General features: G+C 51.7%; 12 protein-coding genes across 12 annotated transcripts; 7 read left to right on the top strand and 5 right to left on the bottom strand.

The window, feature by feature from the left end:
• Positions 1-309: 309 nt before the first annotated feature.
• Z519_12452 (uncharacterized protein) lies at positions 310-1,625 on the bottom strand (the record flags this gene model as incomplete). Its single annotated transcript, XM_016770158.1, has 3 exons — positions 310-1,070; positions 1,131-1,315; positions 1,372-1,625. 3 exons carry the CDS (start codon positions 1,623-1,625, stop codon positions 310-312), a joined length of 1,200 nt encoding a protein of 399 aa, XP_016613656.1.
• A 1,944-nt stretch (positions 1,626-3,569) lies between these two features.
• On the top strand, positions 3,570-4,959 carry Z519_12451 (uncharacterized protein; the record flags this gene model as incomplete). Its single annotated transcript, XM_016770157.1, has 3 exons — positions 3,570-3,684; positions 3,738-4,836; positions 4,896-4,959. 3 exons carry the CDS (start codon positions 3,570-3,572, stop codon positions 4,957-4,959), a joined length of 1,278 nt encoding a protein of 425 aa, XP_016613655.1.
• Positions 4,960-7,751: 2,792 nt separating this feature from the next.
• Z519_12450 (uncharacterized protein) lies at positions 7,752-8,142 on the top strand (the record flags this gene model as incomplete). The annotated part of the gene is made up of 2 exons (XM_016770156.1): positions 7,752-7,933; positions 7,962-8,142. The coding sequence occupies 2 exons, from the start codon at positions 7,752-7,754 to the stop codon at positions 8,140-8,142; spliced, it is 363 nt and encodes a 120-aa protein (XP_016613654.1).
• A 1,464-nt stretch (positions 8,143-9,606) lies between these two features.
• Z519_12449 (uncharacterized protein) lies at positions 9,607-10,578 on the top strand (the record flags this gene model as incomplete). The annotated part of the gene is made up of 2 exons (XM_016770155.1): positions 9,607-9,969; positions 10,024-10,578. The coding sequence occupies 2 exons, from the start codon at positions 9,607-9,609 to the stop codon at positions 10,576-10,578; spliced, it is 918 nt and encodes a 305-aa protein (XP_016613653.1).
• A 685-nt stretch (positions 10,579-11,263) lies between these two features.
• Positions 11,264-12,229, top strand: Z519_12448 (uncharacterized protein; the record flags this gene model as incomplete). Its single annotated transcript, XM_016770154.1, has 1 exon — positions 11,264-12,229. One exon carries the CDS (start codon positions 11,264-11,266, stop codon positions 12,227-12,229), a length of 966 nt encoding a protein of 321 aa, XP_016613652.1.
• Positions 12,230-12,689: 460 nt separating this feature from the next.
• On the bottom strand, positions 12,690-13,607 carry Z519_12447 (uncharacterized protein; the record flags this gene model as incomplete). The annotated part of the gene is made up of 1 exon (XM_016770153.1): positions 12,690-13,607. One exon carries the CDS (start codon positions 13,605-13,607, stop codon positions 12,690-12,692), a length of 918 nt encoding a protein of 305 aa, XP_016613651.1.
• Positions 13,608-14,013: 406 nt separating this feature from the next.
• On the bottom strand, positions 14,014-14,748 carry Z519_12446 (uncharacterized protein; the record flags this gene model as incomplete). Its single annotated transcript, XM_016770152.1, has 1 exon — positions 14,014-14,748. One exon carries the CDS (start codon positions 14,746-14,748, stop codon positions 14,014-14,016), a length of 735 nt encoding a protein of 244 aa, XP_016613650.1.
• A 1,223-nt stretch (positions 14,749-15,971) lies between these two features.
• Z519_12445 (uncharacterized protein) lies at positions 15,972-16,534 on the top strand (the record flags this gene model as incomplete). The annotated part of the gene is made up of 2 exons (XM_016770151.1): positions 15,972-16,157; positions 16,220-16,534. 2 exons carry the CDS (start codon positions 15,972-15,974, stop codon positions 16,532-16,534), a joined length of 501 nt encoding a protein of 166 aa, XP_016613649.1.
• A 672-nt stretch (positions 16,535-17,206) lies between these two features.
• Positions 17,207-17,808, top strand: Z519_12444 (uncharacterized protein; the record flags this gene model as incomplete). The annotated part of the gene is made up of 2 exons (XM_016770150.1): positions 17,207-17,572; positions 17,689-17,808. The coding sequence occupies 2 exons, from the start codon at positions 17,207-17,209 to the stop codon at positions 17,806-17,808; spliced, it is 486 nt and encodes a 161-aa protein (XP_016613648.1).
• Positions 17,809-18,175: 367 nt separating this feature from the next.
• Z519_12443 (uncharacterized protein) lies at positions 18,176-18,762 on the bottom strand (the record flags this gene model as incomplete). The annotated part of the gene is made up of 4 exons (XM_016770149.1): positions 18,176-18,227; positions 18,303-18,480; positions 18,589-18,614; positions 18,683-18,762. The coding sequence occupies 4 exons, from the start codon at positions 18,760-18,762 to the stop codon at positions 18,176-18,178; spliced, it is 336 nt and encodes a 111-aa protein (XP_016613647.1).
• A 287-nt stretch (positions 18,763-19,049) lies between these two features.
• Z519_12442 (uncharacterized protein) lies at positions 19,050-19,956 on the top strand (the record flags this gene model as incomplete). The annotated part of the gene is made up of 2 exons (XM_016770148.1): positions 19,050-19,403; positions 19,432-19,956. The coding sequence occupies 2 exons, from the start codon at positions 19,050-19,052 to the stop codon at positions 19,954-19,956; spliced, it is 879 nt and encodes a 292-aa protein (XP_016613646.1).
• A 1,003-nt stretch (positions 19,957-20,959) lies between these two features.
• Positions 20,960-23,440, bottom strand: Z519_12441 (uncharacterized protein; the record flags this gene model as incomplete). Its single annotated transcript, XM_016770147.1, has 4 exons — positions 20,960-21,081; positions 21,115-21,397; positions 21,798-22,165; positions 22,216-23,440. 4 exons carry the CDS (start codon positions 23,438-23,440, stop codon positions 20,960-20,962), a joined length of 1,998 nt encoding a protein of 665 aa, XP_016613645.1.
• Between the last annotated feature and the right edge of the window lie 1,053 nt (positions 23,441-24,493).

The raw sequence follows: 24,493 nt of genomic DNA, 5'->3' as shown, positions 1-24,493 counted from the left end.
TCAATCATACTATTGGCTTTTAATAATCCTCGCCTCTGGCTGATGAGTGTGAGTAGAACGTATGTAGCATGCTACCCCAGCTATTCTTTTCGTTCCGGCGTCGATGAAAGTGAGAGTCATTTGAGAACTACCTAGGCAAGCATAGCTCCCCCCTGCGAGTTTTGTTTTTCCCTGCGGTCGAGCTATCCGACTCTGCGTCGCAGCTTGTCATTGTTCTTAGTCCCCCTCTCTTGGTTGGATATGATATGGTTCGGTGCGGCCCTTTCGAAAACATGCAAGTCTTCTCGGCGCCCTCCTTGTTCCCTCCTCTCAGCTAGAGGGCAGCCTCCCCAACCAATTCAGCACCATCATGGCCTGGGTGATGGCGACCTTCTCTCCAAACTGCATCCCATCCCAGCTATTTGCCTGCACCGTCATATTCCACAACTTTAACACATCGACGTCGTTGTCCTCCGCAACGACGGCGAGATGGCGATCAAAGTCCCATATCTCCTGGTTTCCCTTCCGGCCGCGGATCTGGGTGTGGCCGGAAGCGGAGGGTCCGACCCAGAGCATGGGTGTCTTCCGATGGGACGAGTCGGCAAGGGCCAAGAATTCTTCGAGCGAGGCAACTGCGATTTCTGGAGACACGGTGTTGGGGGAGAGGCCGTGGATGATGGCGACGGGGCGATAGTTGGATCGTTTGACACGTGGGACGAGCTGTTTGAACCTTCCAATCACGGAGATTGGGGCTGGGGAGGTGCTGATTTCTAGGAAGGAATGGGGTGTTCGGCTGCAGAAGTAGGGCTGGTCGGCTCGGCCTGACAGAAGGTTTGTAAGGTCGCCGCTAGATGTGATGAAGTGCTCGGAGCAGGGCTGTGAGGTAAACTGATTGTCACATCTGCACTGGCGGAGCTTTTCCTTGTCCATATTCCAGGTCCTCAGGGCACCGTGGGCCAAATCTCGTCGCAAGAGGATGCTGAGTCCGTTGTAGATGGTCTGGAGACCGTAGTCGCCCACGAAGACGATGGCGTCAAAGCGTTCCAGGATCATGCAAATCTCCTCCACCGAATACCAGCGGTAGTGGCAGTCTAGATTACGGAGGGTTAGGGCTGATATGAGATGTGTGTTTTATATCACAGGACTCTCACCTTTTGGAAAATATGGGGTATCAAACCCAATCCTACCACCACCTGACATGGCCTCCAGGAGGTCCTTGCGTCTGGGACAGTAGGCATTGGGAGAGCCCTGCAACGACTGATCCGGCGAGGGAGGCAGATACAAATCAGGAGCACGAATGCTGCACTCGGTGAGACCACGAAAGGAGTTGAAGTAGCTGTTTCACCTTGATGTCAGTCCTGTCCACGTGTCAAACATTTAGTTGATACTCACTTGTTCAGATCATGAGAGACAATGGCAAGTCTGTCAGAGTGTCGTGCTGGATTCCAGTGTCCAGGCAAACGCAGCACGTAATACGTGAGGTAGACGATGAAGGAGAGGTAGGCAAGTGACAACAGATGATACATGATACGGGGGAAGTTCAGCTCCTTGAGGTAATCAAGTGCATCGCTCATTTGCCAGGATAGTCGGGTGAGGAGGGGGGCTCCGTGTGGCTGAACCGAGGGCTTCAGATCCTTCTTTGCCATGATGAGGCGGCTCTTGAAGACAGGTCACCAGGTTGAGGGCGGATGTATGGGGAGTCAAAGGTGTGAAATGCGCAGCAGTTTGGATAAAAGCGGAGACCAAATAGAAAATGATGTCGATGCTGTCGCCGGCGCCGCGACCTTGCTTCTGGATCGATCTGTCAGCTGGAAAAGAACAGCTTCCTTTCACTTGGGATGTTGGTGAGAAGGACTTGTTGGCCTGAAGCATCGTTTTCTCCTCCTTTGGCACCGTCTAGTGACAGGGCAGTCGCAATGACGAGATCTGGGCATTCATTCATGCAACTTCCACAGCCCCGTCATCAAAGGAGCTCGCCGAGCCTTGTCTCACAACCCAAGAGCATGGAACATTGTTCCTCTCATCAGCCACCCGCAGCCACATTCCTCACACATGTAGCGAGACTTCCCAGGCCTCTACTGCCATCCATCCATTCATTTGTATAACACCAAGCAGGGTCGAAAGGTTTGGGCGGAGTACTCACAATACGAGGAGGACCATCACAGACCCAACTCACCCCCAGGTATTGGAAACCGGATCAGCGAGAAATCTCGCATGCACCCTCTGCTCTCAGTGGCATTGCAGAAGCTCGCTCCTCCGACCATGTAAGTTGTTGGGCGGGAACATAATCTGCACCATGGAGGTAGTGATGATATCAAACACATTCACCTGGGAGACTCAGGCCGGCGGTGATGGAACCTTTAAACACGAAGGACGGTTTTCCTTCCAACTTCGTGCTCCAGACATTGGCGAGCACAGAAAGACACCGTGTATTCGATCCTGGCAAGTCAAAGCGGCCATGGTTTCCTGGACCAACAAGGCCCAACATGGAGCAAATGGAGAATCCCAGATGCTTTGCACATACCTTGGACTCCAGACGCCAGAATCAGACAATAATCCGTCTCAAGTGGCGCCGATGGTTTCCAGTTGGGACTTGACCTTGAACAGGTGCCATAGTCGATGCCTTGATGATGCTAGTGGGCGCTAAGAGACAAACGATAGAGAGGGAAAAGTACTTTCACCAGAAAGCTCAAATGACCCCATGTACATTGCATGGAGGCAAACCAAACAAGTGATTTGCTGCAAAAAAGGAAAGGTTAGGTGAGTTTCGAATGCTCGGCCGTCACTCGGAAACTGGGCCCTCAGCAGACCAGGGAGCATCAAACAGCGAGCCTCGTCGGAAGGAATGACGCAGGCTGGAGGTTTTTGGGGGCCGCCGGGGCAAAGGGAAGAACAGAAAGGCTGGAGGTTGATGATGACCCGAAGGAGCGAGACCAGGAGAGAAGGAGAGAAGGCCAGCAGCCCTTGAGTCCGAGACCCAATCACTGAGGATGCCGGAGCACTCCACAGTCATGAGTTTCTGGGCTTTGAGGAAGTCTCCCCACAGCCGAGCAGGGCCTGGAAGAGCAGGGCCAGGAAGCCAGAGAGGGACAAGAGGCAGAGCCAGGCCCAGCCAGAGACAGAGCCACCAACACCACCAGACAAGCACCCGCTGCGGCAACCCTTGTCCCTCTCTGGTTCCTGCTCACACGAACGAGGCACATACACTCACCTGTCACCTGCATCTTCCAGCTCTTTTTTCTTTTCCATGCTGCGCGACATTACTCTGCATCACCTCTTGCTCCCCTTCATACTCTGACTGCTGGCCCGCTGTCTCTGTACTCCCAGCTGGACAGAAGCCTCATCCAGCCCACCTTGAACGTCTTTCGTCATTGACGCACGCTGCCTCGGCACCGTTCGTTGACCTCCAACAGTCGGAGAACATCGGACCTTGATCCTCCACACGCTCCTTGCTGCATTTCGAGTCATACTACTTCGTTCTGTTCCAGTCGATTGCTGCTGGTGCTGCCTTTCTTTGATTCATTCCTTCAGGTCCCTTCGAATTGTTCGTCCCTATTGAAGCAGGCCGCAAGGCCTGAACTTCCTTCAAGATGTCGTGGAAGCCCACTGAGAAGCTCATGCAAACTATTGGGCACTATGCCAGCTTTCCGCCAACAGGAGTCAGTCTTAGACAGATGGTTCAATTTGGAGACAAGCCTTCTGCTGGTATGTGAATGCAAAGACTTGCCCTCGTAATAACTATGGCTGATCCTGTGTAGGGACACTTTTCCGTGCGTCACAATTTCTCTCCGAAGAGCTTCCAGTCCGTCTCGCGCACCGTGTAGAAGAGCTGGATAAACTACCCGATGGTCTCAATGACATGCCTTCCATCAAGAAAGTGCGAGACTGGTACGCTCAATCCTTTGAAGAAATCACAACCCTTCCGCGACCTTCATTAGACACTGAAACCCGAGACCGCCTCCTCAATCCCCCCAAGAAGTCCAGCACAAAACTCTCCGCCACTACACGCAATCCCAGTCTCAAGGACCATGGCAACGGCAACGGCAAGAGCGGGATGAATTCGCGTCGCTATTTTGCTGCTCTGGACGACGGCAAAGAGTGGCCTCCAATCCTTTCCGAATACAACCGCAAATTCGCTCGAACGCTGGAAATCATCAAGAGAAGACACGATCCTGTTGTCACAACTGTGGCTCAAGGAATCAACGAGTGGAAGCGCAAGCAACAACGCATGCAGATTGATTCGTCCATTCAGTCCTTCCTGGACCGTTTCTATATGTCACGCATCGGTATTAGAATGCTTATTGGGCAACACATTGCGTTGACAGATCAGACCACCAACAGACACCCCAATTATGTTGGTATAATATGCACAAAGACAAATGTCCGAGAACTAGCAGAAGAGGCAATTGAGAATGCCAGATTCGTATGCGAGGACCACTACGGCCTGTTTGACGCTCCCAAGGTCCAACTCTTCTGTCCACCTAACCTAACCTTCATGTACGTGCCAGGCCACCTGTCGCACATGCTCTTCGAGACCCTCAAGAACTCACTGCGTGCCGTGGTGGAGACACACGGGGCTGAAAAGGAAGAGTTCCCTGTGACCAAGGTGATTGTGGCTGAGGGGAAAGAGGACATCACGATCAAGATCAGTGACGAGGGAGGTGGAATTCCACGGTCTGCCATTCCACTCGTCTGGACCTACATGTACACTACAGTCGATACCACACCAGAGCTGGATCCCGGATTTAATGCTAGTGACTTTAAGGCGCCGATGGCTGGGTTTGGGTATGGTTTGCCACTTTCGAGATTGTACGCAAGGTACTTTGGCGGAGATTTGAAACTGATATCAATGGAAGGGTAAATCTTTCCTGACCTCTCCCTCCTTGCCGTCTCGGTGCTAACAAGTCATACAACAGATACGGCACAGACGTCTACCTCCATCTCAATCGACTTTCTTCATCCGCCGAGCCTCTGCAATAACAATTAGCAGTCATGAGGGACAAAGGCGGGTCCCAAGGATTGGCGTTGAACAGCAACAAGGTTGAGTCTGATGGTCCGAGGAGCTCAATTCCCGGCATCAGCCGTGGACGTTTGGCCGCCGTGCGTTCACGATTGAGGAGTAGGGAGGTGACGGAGAGGAAGCAAGTAGGGGACGCTGAGAGCATGATTAACGAGGAGCCCAGCGTGGTGCAGCCAGGGGGAGCCAGCCAGTGGCTAGAATGAATCGAGAGGGCCATCATAAAAAGTCATTGTTAATAGGGGCACCAGACAGAAATCCAGCGGCATTTGTTAGCTCACTTGAAATAGACGTGCTCCATTGTTGTGATGTCTGATCACTTGTGCTTTGAGGATACTCGCATCGCCTCCGCCGCCGACAGAGCTATTGTTCTCGAGATGATAAGTATACCAGACTCAACGAGGCTCCTCCCACTACGTTTCCTGTCCAGCACACCCTATCTCATACAGCTGTCGAAAGGGCATTCTACATCAAGGGAACCGGACACTCATTAGGCTTAATCACGAAGGTCGTCGGCACCCGTTGTATCAGGCCATATCCACAAATCAATCTAGCCATACTCATCTCATACACTCAACCCAGTCTATATTACCCTCGACCATTTCTTCCGCGTGCTTTCGATGAGAGCCCATCAGTCCTATTCCTGCGAGGCCGGTTCCGGATCTTATCCGCGGCGGACAATTCTCGGAATCATCGCTCTGGGAGTGGCTCAATGTGTAGTTGCCCTTGTGTAATGAGATTGGCGCCCTGGCTGATCCGTTGAAGGCTCGAGACCCCATGCAGCAAGTCTCCTTTAGAATATGACAATGTGCAAGAGTCGCTGCTGTGCGCGCCAAGATGGAAATTGGGAGAACGAAGTCTTCCGGATTCTGCCGGTAGCACAAGCAGCGTCAGCCTTGTACCATACATACCTATTATTGAAGTAGGTAGCCGGCGAGCGCCAGAATTGGAAGCTTGGCATTCTTGGCATTACAAGGCTTGAACCCAGAAACCACCAGACATCGTCCCAGTTGATATCAATCCCCTTTCAACAAGCTCTCTGCTTAGACTTGGTTGACTTACCTTTGCGCTCAGTCCCGCCAAGTCTCTCATTACCCATGTCTCTGCTATGCTCGTTCACTTGAGCTGGTAGTGTTCTGTGAGGCACGCTTGTTCATAATTCTCATAATTAGCGATCGACGCCAAAGCTCCCAAATTATACCCAACAAAAAGTGAGGCGCAGCCACCGTCTGAGCTGAAGCAAAGTTCAAGCGTTACCGGTGAGTCAATTACATACCTGTATTTCCTATCCTCCCCTCCCCAACAGCTTGCAACTTGATGCGTGAAAAAAGTCAACACGGAGGTGATTTACGATATTCTTTTGAGGTGGTCTACGCCCAAGCTGAAAACGAAAGAGTAGCAGCAAGTTTCCCGAATCTCTGATATAAGGCTGAGGATTGTGAAGAGGTAGGAGCGCAGTCAGGCAATGGCGATTCTACATCACTGTCGAACCGACTTTCCCTCATATTGAAAATGCATGGGGCTCTTCAGGGTCTCGTTTCGCCTCCCACCAAAACCTCAATTAACCCGCGTAGATTTAGACCCGTCGCCAAACGCCCCCAGACAACGCGGGCGCATCACCATGTAGTCTGCAGGCGAGGCTGAGACTCTTCGGCCTGATTGGCTTACCCCCCGTGTTAAGCGGGTCCTCGCTTCCTCGACGAGATGTGATTGGACACAACAATTGAATTAGAAGTCAGTCCCCTGGTCGTCCATCAATGTGGCTTTCAGCTGAAGTTGCCCAGAACTTCCAGATTGTCGATTATTGGCTGTCTTGCATACTCTTCATTGTGCCGTGTCCTGGAGAAACCTGTTTTCGAAACGTCCCCAAATTCCCATGCATACAGCCGTGGCCCAATCTGGACAACACAGCCTAGGAAACGGAATGGTGGCAGGTTATTTAATCCTTTTCAAGGTCAAGGACATGGCCATGGCTTTTCGAAACCTTCTGCAAGCATGGCTGCTATTGTAATTGAGACAAAATCTCCCAAAAGGGCCGTCGGCCCATGTGCCTATAGGTTTCACAGTCGCCACCTCAACCACATATTCTCTCCAAAGAGGACAGAAGATTATCAACGCCGAACGACACCATGTCTGAGAGCTTGACGGAAGAACGGCCAGGCTATGGTATTGCCGATTGGACACGCAAGGGGATTTATATTACTATTGGCGTCTCCCTCGTGGTCGCATTGGGCTCCGTTGGGCCCTCGGTTTGCGACCTTTGCTTGCCAATTAGCGTATACCGGGCTATCAAGCTCTTCCATCATCTGAGAGTTGCTCCCCCTGGCTTTTAAGATTGTTTTCGCTATTCCCACAGATATTTGAGCTTTACCCGCAGTGCGTCCCTGCGCTGGGCTCTCTACAAGGAAAATCGACCCCAGTACAACTCAAACCTGAGACTATTCACAAACACCAAACGGTGTAACTCGAACCACTGGCCAGCCAATCTCATGTCAGCGATTCTCCTGATTACAAGCTATACAGCCGCAAATGCCGCCTTGTAGATCTAAAAGGAGCAGAATGGGACCAAGAATATCAGCCTCAATGCCGTGGCTTTCATGGCCCTTGGAATTCCCCCATTGGCCAGATCATCATTGCCATTTGGAGCCTACACGGGGCAGACGACTAGGTCCATTCATGGACCGCCAACGCCCTTACTACCGCATTAGCCTTCCTCAATCAAGGCGTCCCGTATCGAGTCCTTGGGCGTGGAATGATGTCAGTTCACGATATCCTTGCTCAGACCCCAGCTGGGCCAAAGCGGCCACAAGAGAAACAGCAAAATATGATCAAAGGTTACCCCCATGTCGGCCATATGCTATGGATTGTGGGGGCTGCATTAGCGCTAGATTTGCTTTTCGCGGCGATCGTGTGCAAATTGACCATTCAGCAGCACCCGTCAGCGCAATTGGCATTTCTTGTTCAGGGACGGCATGTATTCATTCTTCAGCTTCGCCATGCCGTATGAATGGAATCCATATGTCATCCCTCTGCATTGCGCCGAACTGGTGCTCAACGTTTCCCGCGACGAGGAAGTCTGGCGAAGGGCATATATTGCCACGGGCAAAGGCGCAAAAATCAACACCAGTCATTTCGGCCTTGAGTAACTGGTCTTGGGTCATTCTCTTCATCATAAAGCCCATTGCACAGTGGCTGTTTCGTATGGCATCAATGTCTCTCGGTCAGCGAGGCGAAGGGGACGGTCTGGTTTGGTTCAACTCCGTGCCTCTCTTTGTCCTGGACGGGGTGCTGGCGTTTATCTTGGCTCATTTATCACTTCTAGCGTTCCGGAAGCCAAGGGGCCCACAGCCTGCAACGTTTGGACGCATCGAAACTCTGGTCAACCTTATCGATGATTGGGGAGGAGACATCAAAGGGAGACTCTATTGGGGGAGAAGAGCTGCGAAGACGGCATTTATGCGGTGGGCACCAGCCCAAATCCAATGCGTGTCAGGGCGCTTGATAGGGATCGGGAATATTGGTGACGGACGGGGTCCTCCCTTGTGGGGATTCCTCTAGAAGGGTTTAATGATATTAGAGACGGAGATGTGTCCCTTTCGGGTTTCAGCGTCATAATTACATGTGTTTGATCTGCTGAGGCTACGTGATGTAACAACATCAACGCTATCCTAACGAATGGAATAGTGACGCATATGCGTGTTAATTAGGGGGAACAGTCTATGAAGCATATCTCACAAATACGATGGTAATCGGTGACCTCGTGTAGTCGGAGACCCATCACGTGCTTCTCTCGACTAACCTTCCATACAGGGCTAGGAGACATCGCCTCCGCGTCGATCAGACCGCTTGATTGTGTCTTGGTATTGACTTTGACAAACCTGTGGCCTCGCTAGCCGTCTGGGAGGGTGAAAGAGCAATGAGTCTCCGCCATCATTTCAGGTAAAGGTGCTGCTAAGCGGCGACACTGTGTAAAACTCGGAGAAGAAACGGAGGACGACAGGAAATGGCGACGAACAGCAGACTCCGGCGTCCTGCTATATTTTGGCTGGTCTCCTGGTGCGTCCCCCGGCTCTGACCCAGCAGGATCTACTGAGGAATAGCTGAATCGTGAGCACCTTTAGTTCTCACTTTTCCTCCTAGCACTTGACTTCTCGATCATCGCAACCGCAGTTCCTTCCGTCTCGTACTAACTGAGGTCGCATACGGCCTACGTCTGGATTGGCTCTGCATATTTGCTCACAAGTGCAGCCGTGACTCCAGTATAGGGCAAAGCAGCTGACGTCTGGGGCCGTAAACCTGCACTGCTAAGCCCCATTACACTGTTTGCTCTTGAGTCCGCCATATGTGGATGTTCGAAGCACGTTGTGCAACTGATCTCGGGTCGTGCTGTGCAAGGGTCTGCAGCTGGAGGCATCATTGTGTTGGTTAACATCTCGATCAGCAATGTGTGGGATTCATGGTAGGTCAACCGTCACTCTTTCTCACTCCCTGCTCACCCATTCTTAGCTTCTTAGGCACCGGAGTATGTTGCTCGCCACCACCGGCTTAGTCTGGGCCATTTCCGCTGGCATAGAACCCCTCCTAGGAGGTATCTTCTCTGAGTATCTGACATGGCGATCGTCCTTCTGATCAATCTCCCATGTTCCTTTGCTGCATTTGTCGTTCTCTTCTTTTCGATGGACTCGGTGCAGCCGCAGGCCGTGGGAACTGATCAGGGAAGCACTATGGACTGGATTGGAACCGTCGCCATCATTGGGGTCACCGTCATGATCCTGCTCAGTCTGGACTTTGGCGGGGTGGTCTCGCCCTGGGACTCCCCGAAGGTCCTAAGCCTTCTTATAGGTGGCTTTGTGTTGTTGACATTTTTCGTCTTCTGGGAGACCAGAGGCGCGTCGAACCCTCTGGTACCATCCCATCTAATGGACCGCACGTCCAAAGTCAGTCCATTCATGGTCTGCCTCACCCACGGGTTTGTACGAACTGTTCAACCGCCAGTATCCTCCAGTGCAAGCGCTGATCAACAGTAGGTCAACGTCTCATCGTGGTGTTTCTTGCCCCTTTCCTTCCAAGCCGTGCAAGGAGCTTCCCCAACCCTTTCTGGCGTTCTCATAATGCCTATCGTCGTGGTCCAAGCCATGACAGGTCATGTTGCGGGCGCCATAACATACCACTTCAGCTGGATCCGCTCGCTTATATGGGCAGCAATTGCTCTTACGACGCTTGGTTTCGGCCTCTTCATCAGTATTGGCACATCGAACTCCCTTGTCCTCATGGTGATTATCGAAATCGTGGCTGCTCTTGGAATAGGCATCACCTTCCAGGCCCCACTAATAGCGCACCAGTTAGTCGTTGACTCGGCAGATATGGCGGTGGCAAAGGCACTATTCGGCTTCATTCGCAGTCTGTCGACGTCCATCTCAGTGGTCATAGGCGGCATTGTTTTCCAGAATAGTATGTCGACGCAAAGCAAACACCTGAGTGATATTCTAGGACCACAACTGGCTCAAAACTTTTCGGCCACGACGGCAGCGACCAATGTATTGATAATACGCACACTACTTTGTACCAACGGACGGAGGTGAAGAATGCATATGCTTCCAGTCTGAAACATATGTGGATTATATACGCGAGTACAGGCGGACTGGGCCTCATCGTGGCGCTTTTTGTGAAGAGGCAGGCACCTGGCCAGGCAAGCAGTGAACCCTCAGACAGAGACGGTGTGGAACTCGCTCAGGGAGGGAGTCAGTCTGCCAGCTGATTGGAGATATCCGGCAAGCGGCGACGTCCTGGGTAGAAAAGCAATATAATGTACCGGTCCCGCGGCAACGACACACTTCCCAGCTGGTCTCGGAGCAAACCCTTTCGGGACAAGCAACATTTATTCTCCCGTTTCGGCGCAGAGCAGATGGTCAAAGCGCTATTGCATAGAGATCATACCTCCTTTTCGTCGTCGACGCTTCAATGAAAGCAGCACATGCTATCCATGGACGACATGTGCATAAAGCACAATAGTGTCATCCACGTCGTCAATCCTTGACCAACCGGGTATGTAAGGCTTCCTGTCCTGTGGGAATCTCAATTTAGTGACTTTATTGCATCACGCCACGCGTGTATCATATTAGACATTCCACTCGATGCTCAGTATAGGAAGCCAATCAAGCAGCTCTTTCGGGAACATTTGAATAAACTACGAGATTGATTCCTTGCTTTCAAGTGCCTTGGTCCGTTTTCTTCTTATCTGTCCTTGTATTAGGTCTCATCAACGCAATGTCGGACCTCATAGTTCTCGCCTGTGCATCCGGCAAGCAATGCAGCCACATAATCCCGCTCTTGTACGAGGAAGAGACGTCGCTTTCCATACTCCGCCTGGTAGTAAACTCCAAGGCATCCCTCGATCGGCTCACGCAGCGGTATCCCAAAACCGAGGTCGTCCAAGCAGACTTCCAAAACCTGCAGGACTGCCGCAAGATCCTGGATGGAGCGACAACGATCTACTATGTGAGCCCTACATTCACGCCGCACGAAGCGCACATGGGGATGAACGTGATCGACGCCGCAGTCGCAGAGTCGAGGAAGAAGATACCCCCCTCCAAGTTCCAGCACTTTGTCTTCTCGTCGGTGCTGCACCCAGAAATCTCAAAGATGCTAAACCACGACAGAAAGAGACTCGTCGAGGAATACCTCGTCGAGTCGCCGCTAAACTACACCATCCTCCAGCCCAGCCATTTCACGGACAATTCGATTGGCCAACTGCTTGCACAAAGGGACGCGGACGCGCCCGTGTATATGGCGCCCTACGATCCCGCGGTCAAGTTCTCTTTCACCACGCTGCGCGATCACGCTGAGGCTTCAGTGAAGGTCATCCGGGAACGCCACAGGCACTACTTCGCCACCTACCAAATCCTCAGCACCCGGCCGATGGATTACTACGAGTACGTCAGGTCGGTGGGGGACGTGCTGGGACGGACCTTCGAGGTCCGGCATATGTCGTACGAACAGGCCGTAGAGGCGCTCTGCAAGCGCTTGTTCTCGGGCGCGCCGAGTCTCGCGGATGTAGACCTCCGAAACCGAGATGGGCCCGAGCGCATGCTACTATACTACAACACGCGAGGTCTCCTTGGTAATCCCGGAGTCCTGGAGTGGTTGATTGGGAGGAAGGCGACGAGTCCGGCCGACTTGGCGAGGCTGTTGTTGTCATCAGCACCAGCAGAGAAAGACAAACAGTCAATCTAACAGGAGGGGGCACAGGTTCCAGCTTCGGGTTGAGTGAATGGATGAACAGGTGGATATGGGAGTAAGGGAATGACAGGCTCACGGTAATAAACGCCGCCTTGAATCGAAAAGCATATTGAGAAAACAATATAACCAATCCAATGACACAAATACAGGAGCGACTAGGTCTTGAGGTCCGTGGCAAGCAATAACGAGTTTCTTCAGGTGATGGCCCAGGACATCCTGGTCCCTTGTTTTGGCTCAGCCTTGCAGCCACTAACCATTGCCAGGACCAACACCCACATAGCCTAGAAGTTGCTCTCTTTTCCTGTGTTTGACGATCCACCCCGTACCATGCTCTCTCAGCAGCTGATAGTGTCCACCAGCTACCCCAAAACCCTTTATAGGCATTTCTCACGCCATCTGAGAACTTGAACTGCACCCTCTTCTCCCGAACTTCCCAGCCCCGACTATCCGGATGCTAGTCAGGCCAATAGCACGAAATCGCCGCAGAGGAGACGGGTAGATACAGAACCGATGACTTCCCTCTGTGCATCTTCTTCAGCACAATCTCTGCCTTGCACAGCTTACGTCGCAGGTCCGCGACAAACTTGGGCAGCAACCCTTCATCCACGCCCTCGGTGTCGACAGTCATCTCCAGCAAGCGGAGAGAAGTCAGTTTCAGAAGCCCGTCACCTACCCATCGTGAGTTGATGTCGAACGTATGTCTCCCGCCGGTCATGATGCAGCCGCTGATCGTCAGTCTCAGAGTCGCCAGTCTCGCGCTTTCAGCCTCCCGGTTCGTCCCCTGCTCCGGACAGCCGAGCTCATTGCACAGACCAAGCCACCGCTGCATGTGGCTGGGACTGGTGAGACTGATCGCCAGAACGTCCAGGATGATGGTCCGCAGGCCTCGTCGCTGCCATGGGCGTAGCCTCCGCAGGAACAAGTCGCAGTACAGCAGACCGGTGCCGTTCCACTTGGCGAAGTCAAAGGCGTTGTGTTGGAACGGGACGAGTCGCGCCTCGCGGTATATCTGGCGGTTGACAAGAAGCAGTTCCAGGGCGAGCTCATGGTGGTGCTTCAGTTGAATGTCGCGTGGGTGCTTTTCTGGTGCCATGCTACTCAGCAGATGGATATATATCAAGAGTCGAATCTCGAAAGGCAGACGGAAGAAGTGGGATTGTTGATGACCTGTCAGGACTAGCTTTCTGTCGTCGTGCTCGGGTTGCTGAAGAGTCAACAGCACGTTGACAGAATCGATCGGGCCGTTACTTAAGGTTATGTATGATAGAAGCGTCGCCTTCGTATCAATCGGTTGGTGGTCTGGGAGGACGTCTTTCAGGGCAAACATGCCTCTCGAGGAATCATACGCGATGAAGAACATCAGGTTCCTCATTCTCATCACGAATATCGTCTGTTCAATCAAGAGAAGATAGGTTACTTGTACTGTGGGCAGACCTCAGTGCTTTCGAAGGGTTGGATGGATATCATCCGGGCTCCCCTCACCTCTATGCTTATATGTTAGGAAAAGGAGGCGTTGCTCTGGAACCGGCCAGTCATTTGTCGAGACGCACCCTTGACCAGGGGTTGCGCGGATTGAACCGGGATGTACTACAGTTGTGGAGGAGCATCATCACCGTGACAATTATGCTTTAGTTGAAGGGTTCAGAGTTGTTGTCTGCATACGTTGGAGTAGCCGCCGTGATCTATGTGAAGGAGAGGCCTTATTCTTTCGCAATGTCCCGTACCTCGTGTACGAACATATGAGCACGTCCCCTATTGCTCAGACATGCCGAACGCCATCAAACACTCGACTCGGTATCGTCATTGCCAGAATCCTCTTCCAGGGCATTAGAGAATGGCCTATACTTCTCCTCCTCGATGCGGGCCAAGACGGAGGCAGAGATTTTCTTCGGATTGAGCCCATACAGTTCTTGAAAACTCATAATCATCGGGTGCCACTTGTCCGGATCGATACGGTTGCTGTGCCCAGCCATCCTGATGGAATCCCACACATGGGTACGCAGGACCTTGACCTCCAGTGCGATGAAACCACTCGCGCCGATGTCCATCATCATCCCATAAGTGCCAACAAGCTCCGCCTCCATCTGTGCAGGACATTCAGCGATGCGGGCTGGTCTGACAAGGTCTGAACACTGCGGCGTCAAATTCGCATGTCCGAATTTGTCATGCACATATTCGTATCCATTCATCCTTTTGAAGTATTTGTACCCCGTATGAGGCTCTGCAGTGGCAACATCCGCTGTACCGGTGGTGCGGGCCAAAGCGTTAACCGGGTTCTTCATGTCATCCGAGGGGAGATTAAGGACGCATTGTTTTGTACGCATCAGATTGACAGTGGTCTGGGAGATCTCTCCCAGTCCGAGCATACAACGATTGCCGAGCCACCAAGCCGAGGACATGGGTGCGATGTTGAAAGTACCATCTTCGTTCTCGGTCGTGATGAGCACCACGGGAGTGCCCCAATAAAAGATGGCGGGAGATATTGGGTGATGCATGGAGGCGAACGAAACCATGAGCGCTCGATGATTGTGAGGTGCGTGCCTTAGGGATTGATAGATTAGCTATTGACGTGAAGAATTTGAAAAGCAGAGGGATAGGAACGAGCATCACGGTGCAAATATATATGTTCACTGTCTGTCCCTACCTTCCACGAATACGGGCTGTGAGTAGTCATTTTTTCCCACTGCTCCGGTCTATCCAGTCAGAGTTTGTACAGCACCAAATCTCGTGCCAACTGCTTTCTCCGTGGGATCTCCCCGTCGTGGAAAGGTGGCGATGGTGGATACGAGAGTGAGCGTATAGAACTCATCGGCATTGCCTTCCACAACGGGAATTCTTAGTTATCCATCTTTTAGCTGGCTTACCAAATAGTGACTGCCAAGCGTGGAACAGGCTGATCATCACTTAGAAAGACTCATGTTCTGAGCGAGATGCATCGGTCTGTTGTTGATTGGGCCATATGTTGGCCGCGTTGAAGATATAAGCGTGGCCTAAGAATGGTGGCTGTGACTGGTCAGTTCGGTAGCAACGCTCCATCTTTGCCCTGAAAACTTCGTGTCTGCATGAAATCCAGCGCAAACTTGTTCTCGTGAAAGGCGTTGCGGTGAAGCAATTTGATGTTGATGGCTTCAGTTGCTGCGAGGTAATTGACGAATGAAAATTGAAATTGACTCGAAGGATGAAGAGACTGTGATGAAAGAGGGTTCCGGGAGCTCGTCGAGGAGGACATGCTCCGACTCCGACCATAGCGAACACGAGATTTGCACCCTTGGTATTTGCAGCCTGATTCTTGTAGACTCGCCATTGGTCAATTCCGGCTACACTCTTCAACGGCTTTCTCATCCTATTACTAAGAATTGTGAGTCGGGCAGAAGACGCTCTCTGTTTGAGCAACGTGGACTACATACCTCAGGCGGTGAACTTGTCTCGACACCAGAACACATATTTGCCGAAAGCGTACAGGCATCAAGAGAGCCTGTGTCCCCGATGGTCACCATGCCAGTTGCTCACAATATATCCAATAGTGCTGCCCTGCACTGGACCCTGAACATATTAGTTGCGCCGTCTGCTGTCATGAAATGGAGTTTCTTCGTCGAACTATGATGCCGGATCACACGAAATACCTGTATAAATATAAGGGACGAGGACTCTGGCTTATACCGAGCTCGAACCATTGTTTCATCCTTGCCCAAAAAAAGATCTTATCTTTTGGGTACGTTCTCATCCACTTTCCAATATGGCAACAGTCGAAGAAAGGAACAAAGAGGTGATTACCAAGTACTTCACAGAGTACTGGGGAAAGCTGAACCCGGATATCGTCGACGAGGTTTGTGCGGACGATGTATTCCAATCATACCCAATGCATGCAAACCCGAAGAAAGGCAAAGCTGCTGTCAAGCAAGCTATGGTGGATTTCAAGGCCGTACGTTGCCCGTCGTTCTGCAGTCGCCTGATAAATTAGCTAACTTGGAGTGTAAACCAAAGGCATTCCCCAACCTTGGCTTCAAGACCTATGGCCCTTACCCGCTCATCGCTGAGGGCGACTATGTGTTTGGTCGCTGGATCGGCGGAGGCATACACACCGGCGCGCCGTTTGATGACTTCTCCGTGGGCGCCCTCACCAAGGCCAACACGGGCAAGCAGATGTGGTTTTCAGGCATGACCATTTTCACCATGAAGGATGGGAAGATCGTCAAAGAGATCGGAGAAGAAGGCGGTCTCACTGCGTTGCAACAGCTGGGTCTTATTGAGCCACCGAAGAAGGGCAGAGAGATGTTCTATGATGTTGAGAACATGTAGAATCGTGGCAAGGAAGAAAATGTCTGGCGATGGCTTTCGAGCTGTCGATGGAGGAACGGTCGTTTTAGTATAAGCACGAGTAGTAACTGTGGAGCTCTTCACTTGCTCCCATAAACCCAGGCAGTCGGTTGTGCAGTGCAGGCTTTGCTACAGTCAGACAGCTCGACTCTTGAACATGTTCGGTGCCATGCGAGAGTTGACCATTCTCCCTCACCTAAACCGAATCGCACCGGAAACGGTGGTCTGTGCAGAGATAAAGACCCTTACCATAGAGTCTGTACCCTTCTTTGTGGTGGGGCATTTTATGTCGAAATAGCCCTCTCAAGATGAGATGTGAAGATGGGTTGAGTGTCAAGGATTTTTGTCTGCAGAAAAAGGAGGCGGGTTAATAGCGCAAAGCTAAAGCAGCATGATCCCAGAGCAGATGAGGCTAGATCTGGCCCTATATCATTCTTGATCATTCTTGGCATGGGCAGCACGAGCCTCAAAGCCAGAAGAGCGTCACCAGGTGCCTCGTACGGAGCCCAGAACCCTTGGTACTTCGTACCTTGGATCGTGTCACGATTACCGAGGGCATTCTTTCCTTCTTGCTCGCACCACGTCCCAGACCGCGTTGGATTAACTAATCTCTCGCCAACTGTTCATGATAACCATTCAACCAGACACTGAAACATGGCACCAAGTGATTATATCTCGGCGGGCTCCGGCAAACTCAAACTGAAAGGCGTGAAGGACTCTAAAGTCGATAAGAAGAAAAAGAAGAAATCTTCCTCCAAGGCCAGGGACGATGAACACTCTGCACCAGGTCAGACGATGGATGGAGGCGCCGACGATCAGTTCAAGGATCGGTCAGTCATGTTGAGAAACTTGGAGGAGGAAGATCAAAAGATAGCGAGCGACGCAGAGAAGGAGTTGCAGAGACGAAAAGCCGATTCAGCTGGACGCGCAGATGATAGGGCGGAACTGGAGGAGGAAGACGAAGGGGTGGTTGTTAAGACAGAAGCAGAGAAGCGGTATGAGGAGCAGAGACGGAGAAGGGTATGTTCTATTCATTCCCATATCCACCTTGACTTCAAACCTTTTCGTGAGGGCTTAAAAAGTTACAATGTTTGGAATCTGCAATGCCTGGTACTGACATATATGCGTTACTCTAGCTCGAAGAACGCCTAAAACGAGAAGGTGTCAAGACGCACAAGGAGCGGGTCGAGGAGTTGAATCGCTACCTTAGTAGTCTGAGCGAGCATCATGACATGCCCCGAATAGGACCCGGATAATGTGGCTTGATATTTGGAATGAACCCGCAACATACATGTTATCTACGATGCTTAGGAGGGCGAGGAGAATTGATGCGAGTTCTGAGTCCGGGGGCAGCGCTGCCATGTCACTCCATGGTCTTATAATCAGCACCAAAGGAGTTATCAGGAAACCGGTTCTTGGGCAGGCTGGATCATGCATGGGATCATGCGAAAAGCCTCATTCCCTACTACGCCTTGGTTCAATGACAGTCAAAATTCGGAATTCTTCATAGACCATATGATCGAGAGAACTTTCGATGAACAATGAATCGTCTTGTCTGGCAATTCCGCTGTATCCTCTGTTTATGTACAATGTTTCATCCACCGCCAGCGAGCTTGACCAGCCCTATGACTCTCCGAACTCCGCTCGTCCTGGTTTGGAGTTGAGGTATTCGTTCCTGCATCCACGACTACGGTCAGCATTCGACTTCGCATTCATCCGCAATTTACATTGATCTCAAGCCCAAACGTACCTCTCAGTAGCCCAGTCCATAGCGAGATACGCGACCAACAAGGGAGGGACCCAGTATAGAACCTGATTGCGTGTTCGGCGAAAAGTATTAAAGATGGCGTCGGAGATCAGGGTAGACGTTGGATTCTGTCGGTTGGGTGAAAGGGCATATGTGACAATGTTCTTTTGTGCCGGGGAGCCTGTTCTCCAGTTGTTTAGTATCTTCTCGTCTACGAAAGAAACTGGCTTGAGGCTTGATACGGTAGCCAGGGAAGAATAGATAGGTCCAAGATGGAATGCATCCATACCTAGGTTTCCCCATGAGCCCATGTATCTGTTTATCAAAGCTTGTTAGTTTACTTCGTCCCAAAAAAAGTAGAGCTGTAGACGATGTAGACGCACACTCCATTCTTTGGGTCAGGGCCGTGGCCAGCGCGAAGGATGCGAGTGGCCTGCATGCGCAGAGCTGCAGTAGGACGCATCTTGAGAGATAAAATCAGGCAATCGAGGAGAGCTCAAGAGTTGGACAAGGCGACTGTTGCTGAAGGTCAACGATCGCAGTCGAAGCTGGAGTGGAAGGAGGAGAGCTCCGAGCCGCAGGCCGGAAAATTTCTTGGCATGGCTCCGCTCCAGGCTGTGCATGGCTGCGGAGAACATTGCATCTATTGCTTCATCAAAAGTTCGTGACCCAGAGCTCGCTGTTGCATTGCATGGCGGCAGCTAGACAAGATTGAAATCAGCTCCAACGCCTCACTGAATCTCGCCCATGATGTCTGCGCCCAACGTCCTCAATGCCATCTCAAGATGGGCCATCCCCGTCTTTATTGGTGCCTCGTTAGCACAAAGTGCCATGTACGATGTAAGAGGAGGAACGAGGGCAGTCATCTTCGACCGTCTTTCTGGTGTTCAGGAACAAGTCATCAACGAAGGCACCCACTTCCTCATCCCGTGGCTACAGAAAGCAATCATCTACGATGTGCGGACGAAGCCTAGAAATATCAGCACCACCACCGGAAGCAAGGACTTGCAGATGGTGTCACTGACGCTGAGAGTGCTCCATCGCCCAGATGTCCAGAAGTTGCCCAAGATCTACCAGGCAAGTTGCCAACCACCCAGTTCCACGGTGTCACATCGCTAACAATGACCACCAGTCGCTTGGTCAAGATTATGACGAAAGAGTCCTCCCATCTATTGGCAACGAAGTCCTCAAAGCAATTGTGGCTCAATTCGATGCTGCGGAACTGATCACTCAGCGAGAAGCTGTCTCGCAACGCATCCGAGCCGACCTGACTCGTCGAGCGCAGGAATTCAACATCGCTCTTGAAGACGTCTCTATCACGCACATGACCTTTGGTCGGGAGTTCACCAGGGCAGTCGAACAGAAACAGATCGCTCAACAGGATGCAGAAAGAGCAAGATTTATTGTTGAGAAGGCGGAGCAGGAGAGACAGGCAAATGTCATTCGTGCTGAGGGTGAAGCCGAATCCGCAGACATTATCAGCAAAGCTGTGGCGAAAGCGGGAGACGGATTGATACAGATCAGAAGGATTGAGGCGAGCAAAGACATTGCCCAGACACTGGCCGCGAATCCCAATGTGACTTACCTGCCGGGTGGTGGTGATGGGGAAGGTGGGAAGGGGAAGAGCACGGGCTTATTGCTAGGCTTGAGAGCATGATCAGCACCGTGAGCCCCGGAAGAAGCTTGTACTGATATGATTCAGCACCGTCAGTGTGAACCTTGTTATCTATACTCTATGGCATTAAATGCTGGCAAAACGACCTCGAAAGGGGAGATTCTCAACTTTCACAACCAACTCTCCGCTCCCAAAGGCATTGAACGGGATCCCTCCAAACACACCCTCTTGATTGCCCAATTGCCTTACCGCTCAACCCAGCTTTTCCTGCCCTTTGACGCTTCATTATTAGCTCTTCAGAGTTTGTGCTGAGCCCCTCCACTCGGCAAAGTACGACAAGCTCTGACTTGCCAGCCGAGTTAACATGCATTGTTTCCACCGTGAAAGCCCAGCCGCTTCAATATCAAGAATATGAGGAGCTCCTGTTCCCTTCTGCGCTCTGTGGCCGTTGTTTTCCCAGCCTACGACTCTTTTCCACACATATTACACATCAAACGGATGATTCTTTCCGCATTTGCATAGCATGATATTATCTGGGACGGACAAGAGCTCCCACCCGTCCAGTGTGAGAGGAATGTTATCTCTCTCTCTCTCTTTGCCCACAAATCTCTTAGTCAATTTGCAGGCAAAGGACCGGACAAAGACCAACGAAATGCCCGGCGCACGAACACGTACATATCAGAAAGCATTGCAGAGGGGGCGAGATACGGGTACTCAAAGAAGCGAAAATAGCAACAAGAGCCTCTGTGAAGGACAAAAAAACAATGAGGAAATGTTGAAAATGTCGACGGTTCGAGTGCTGATTTCCAGACAAAGCACAAGGGGATACTGGAGGCAATGGGCCCCTCGCGGGTGATAGCCATACTCAAGTTCGAGCGTCGCTCGGAAAAGAAAATATATACACTATAAGAATCGAAGAAAAGTAGTAATAATATCCAACACACACAGAAGACAAAGCGCTACCCAGGGGAAGCTGATCTCCTCCAGTCGTGGTCCTCGAAGAAGCACACTGAAGGGGTGATCCCAGAGCTTAGCACTGGGCGTTTCAATACCCCATCATCTTCCTCCACGGCTTGTAGCTGAGCTGCTGTCTCTTGACCATCTTCTTGCTGCCTGAACCGCTCTTCGTCCATAAACTTAGCGCACCGGGTCCTCCGCACATCTCCCCTGCAGCCCCAGTACAAGCCATGTTGCACTTACCCTCATCCAACATCGGGGTCGTGATCTCGTTCCCACAGAAACACTGTCCGGCGTACTCGGTGCCTGCAATGGTATATCCGCGCGAATCACAGAATGAGACGCAGGCGTCGTTCCTCATGTTCGGCCCGTTGAAGTTTGACCATTGCGGGAGGGTTCGCGGGTTGACGGTGTCAACGAAGCAGCCGGTGTAGGACCAGGATGGGTTTGATGCCGAGGGCGTTGAGGGTGTCGAGGGTGTAGCGGAAGAAGCAGGTGAAGACTTGGATGGTGAGGTTCCGGCGGGCTAGATTTGCAGACTGTTAGATTGTCTATATTCGGTTTGCCTTTGGGTTTCCTTCTGGATCTCCGATATAAATTTGATATGAAATTGGAGAATGTGAGAAATGAAAGCGGGGATGGAGATCAGATCAAAGGGGCACAGAAGCAGCGTCAGTGGGAATAGTAGACGGTGGAGAGAATCAGGATGTAGAGGTGAAGAGGTATCGAAGAGAAGTGGTGCTGGAAGTGGGAGTGGCAGTTGTTGAAGCAGGGGAACTGGATGCGTCAGCAGCAACTGACCCTCCCGCCGAGGAGGTAACAGCGAGTGGGTAAACAGAGCCCGACTCGGCATAGTATGCATCATCGTCATCGCCACTGCCATTATCTTCATCACTGGGGGAAAGATAAGTAGAAGCTGTATTTACCGAAGCTGTGGTGGCTGGCGCCGACTTGGATGACTCTGTGGGGGCCCCGACCTTGGTGGTCGTGACTGTTGCGAGCGTGGTAGGAGAGCTAGGTGCCGTGTAAGGACCACTTGAGGAAGTAGTTGAAGGAGCAGCGGGAGGAGCAGGAGTAGAAGAGGACGAGGCAACTGGCGGAGGATTGGCATCTTGAACAGGGGCAGAGCCAGGGCCGAACTGAGCATTTTTGCATGAGTCGCCAGAGCATTTCTGGTAAAGGGAGATGGTCCCTGCACCACCACAGAACTCGGAGTCGTCGCCAGCGCACTTCATCGTGCAGGCGCCAACAACGCCAGGAACGGGCTTGCCACTATCCGGAATCGAGTTCCCGCCTGGAAAGGTGTTAGCAGTTCAACTTCTGAAGAGAATCATGAGCACTTACAATAGCATTCGTCAGCATACTCCGAACCAGCGATAGAGAAGCCCTTGCTCTCGCAGAAAGCAACACAGTTTTCATTGGTCATTTGGCCATTGGACCGGCTTGCACCAGTCAGAATACGGTTGTAGTAGTTGTCGGTTCCACATCCCATATATTCCCATCCCTTGCTGGTTAGGTCAGTGAAGAAAGTCGTGTTGGATGGAGTGATAGTGGTGGTCGCGCCACAGCCGGATTGAGGAGTTGCAGTAGGGCCAGGCTGGACAGGGTTGCAACCAGGCAAGGCTGTGAGCAGACCACTGACTTGCTCGTCGACTTGGGGTTCAATACGGCAGCCTTCGGCTTGTGAATCAGGGATGAGATCGAAAACCGGGCAATCCTCAACACGGCCGCTGTCGTTGGTGCATTGGTCAACAGCAGATTGGAGCAAATCTGGATCCCAGCCCATGACGAAGTCACCGTGGCCACCATAACCAGTGGGGTCACCCATGGACCAGACGAATGGCTGTTCATTCCCGTACCACTGATCGGCGAATTTTCCAGTGTCCCAGATGATCTCGAAGAAAATGGAGATAAGATGAACAGGAAAATCGGCGGGACAAGGACCATTGTTGTAAGCATTGGCGGGATAAGAGACGTGAGAGCTGTGATTTGGGGAATCCAAGTCTTTTCCATTCCAGCAAGATGGGAAGAAGACTTGGGATCGGAGCCCATTGGGGCAGTTATAGTTGGGAAAGTTGGGTGTTTCTGGCTTGGCTGGGCCATTGTAATCGAGACAGTTATAGCTGATGGCTTGGGTTGCGAAATCGTCACCTCCAGTGCGCTTGAAAGGATTTCCGGCAATCATACGGAAGCCAGGAGGGAAAGCCTTCAACTTCTCTCCCGCGCCAGCCCGCTGTAGGTAGTACACAGTAGCGCCGCCGACTTGGTCGACACTTTCGAAAGTCCCATTTTGGTGCCGGAAGAACAAGGCAGGGATCCAGTAGTTGCTGTAATCTCCAATGACTGTGCAAGAAGAACAAGTAGACCGCTGGGTTGAGTTATAATCCATGGTGAAATCAAACCCATTTCCCCCCATGATGGTGTGCAAGTGGCCGGATACCGCACCAGGATTGACAATAGGGTCGGCACGCTCAACGACAATGGGAGATTTGCACGGTAGCCGCCAGAAGGCTGACACCGGCGAGACGGCAAGAGCGGCCAGAAGACCGGTCGTGAGAAGAGCAGACATCTTGCGGTTTGGTGCGACTGCGGCCGAGTTGGAACTGAAGTCAAGATTCCGGGAATGATCGACTGCTGAATGCTATAAAAGAGTGGCTCTGACAAAGGACTGGATTGTACGACAATTTCGCACAGCGAATAAAGAATGGACGGCGAGGGTCTCCGACTCTCGAGCCAATAACGAATGTGTTGCGAACAAAGGACGATGTCGAATAACAATGAAAGAAGATCAGGAAACCTACCTGGGAAGCAAGGACATGATATAAATTATATATGCTCTGTACTCCTTACCAGAACCGCCGAGGTATCTAGCGCCTTCATCATGTCAATGGCTTGATGGTATGAAATTGCGGGCAAATGCCAGTCGTTACCTTTTCGGGAGCACAAGCCAGATCCTGCTGGGCCTTTGCGTGATCACAAGCTTCAGAGATATGCGAAGCTGTACAAGTGGCGTGTGCCTGTTCCACTCCGACTCAAGCGGCGGCTTACTGCTACCAAGGCGCTTGACGGCATCCAGGCCCAAATCTGTAGAGACGCTCGATACTAGCCCCGGGGGTGCATCGTGATATTCCAATACAAGTTAGTAAGGATGGGGCGGAATGAACTTCTCATAAGAATGAAGAAAAACGTGCAACGACATTGTACCATAGTGCAAGGGGTGTCTAGGCGAAAGGAAGCGAAGGGTATCCAGCCTTGGACCGATGTGGGGAAAGTCCAGAAGCTAGGAGGTTGCAAAATGGGCATGCAAGCTCAGCCGCCTGTTTCAGGAGGATGTTGACGCTAGAAAGATCGGTATAAAGGATTGAGCGTTCTCCGATCTTAGAAGGAGAGAGGTGTGTTTCAAGTTGAGCCACATGAAGGCCGACGGAAAACGAGACGGAAATATCGGGCAGCTCTGTCGACGGTCTGAGTCCCCAGTCTTGAAGAAAGAGCATCGTCAACAGATCGGATATACAGACATGCATTGGCTCCTTTCCGTCATTCTTGGATCGGCAGCCTTGTCCACCGATGATTGAAATATGCTCCTCCTTGCATGCCCGTCTGAACTGTTGATGTCGATTTT

Source organism: Cladophialophora bantiana (genome assembly GCF_000835475.1).
Source record: "Cladophialophora bantiana CBS 173.52 unplaced genomic scaffold supercont1.29, whole genome shotgun sequence".
NCBI lineage: Eukaryota > Fungi > Ascomycota > Eurotiomycetes > Chaetothyriales > Herpotrichiellaceae > Cladophialophora > Cladophialophora bantiana.
This window is presented reverse-complemented; position numbering and strand designations above follow the sequence as displayed.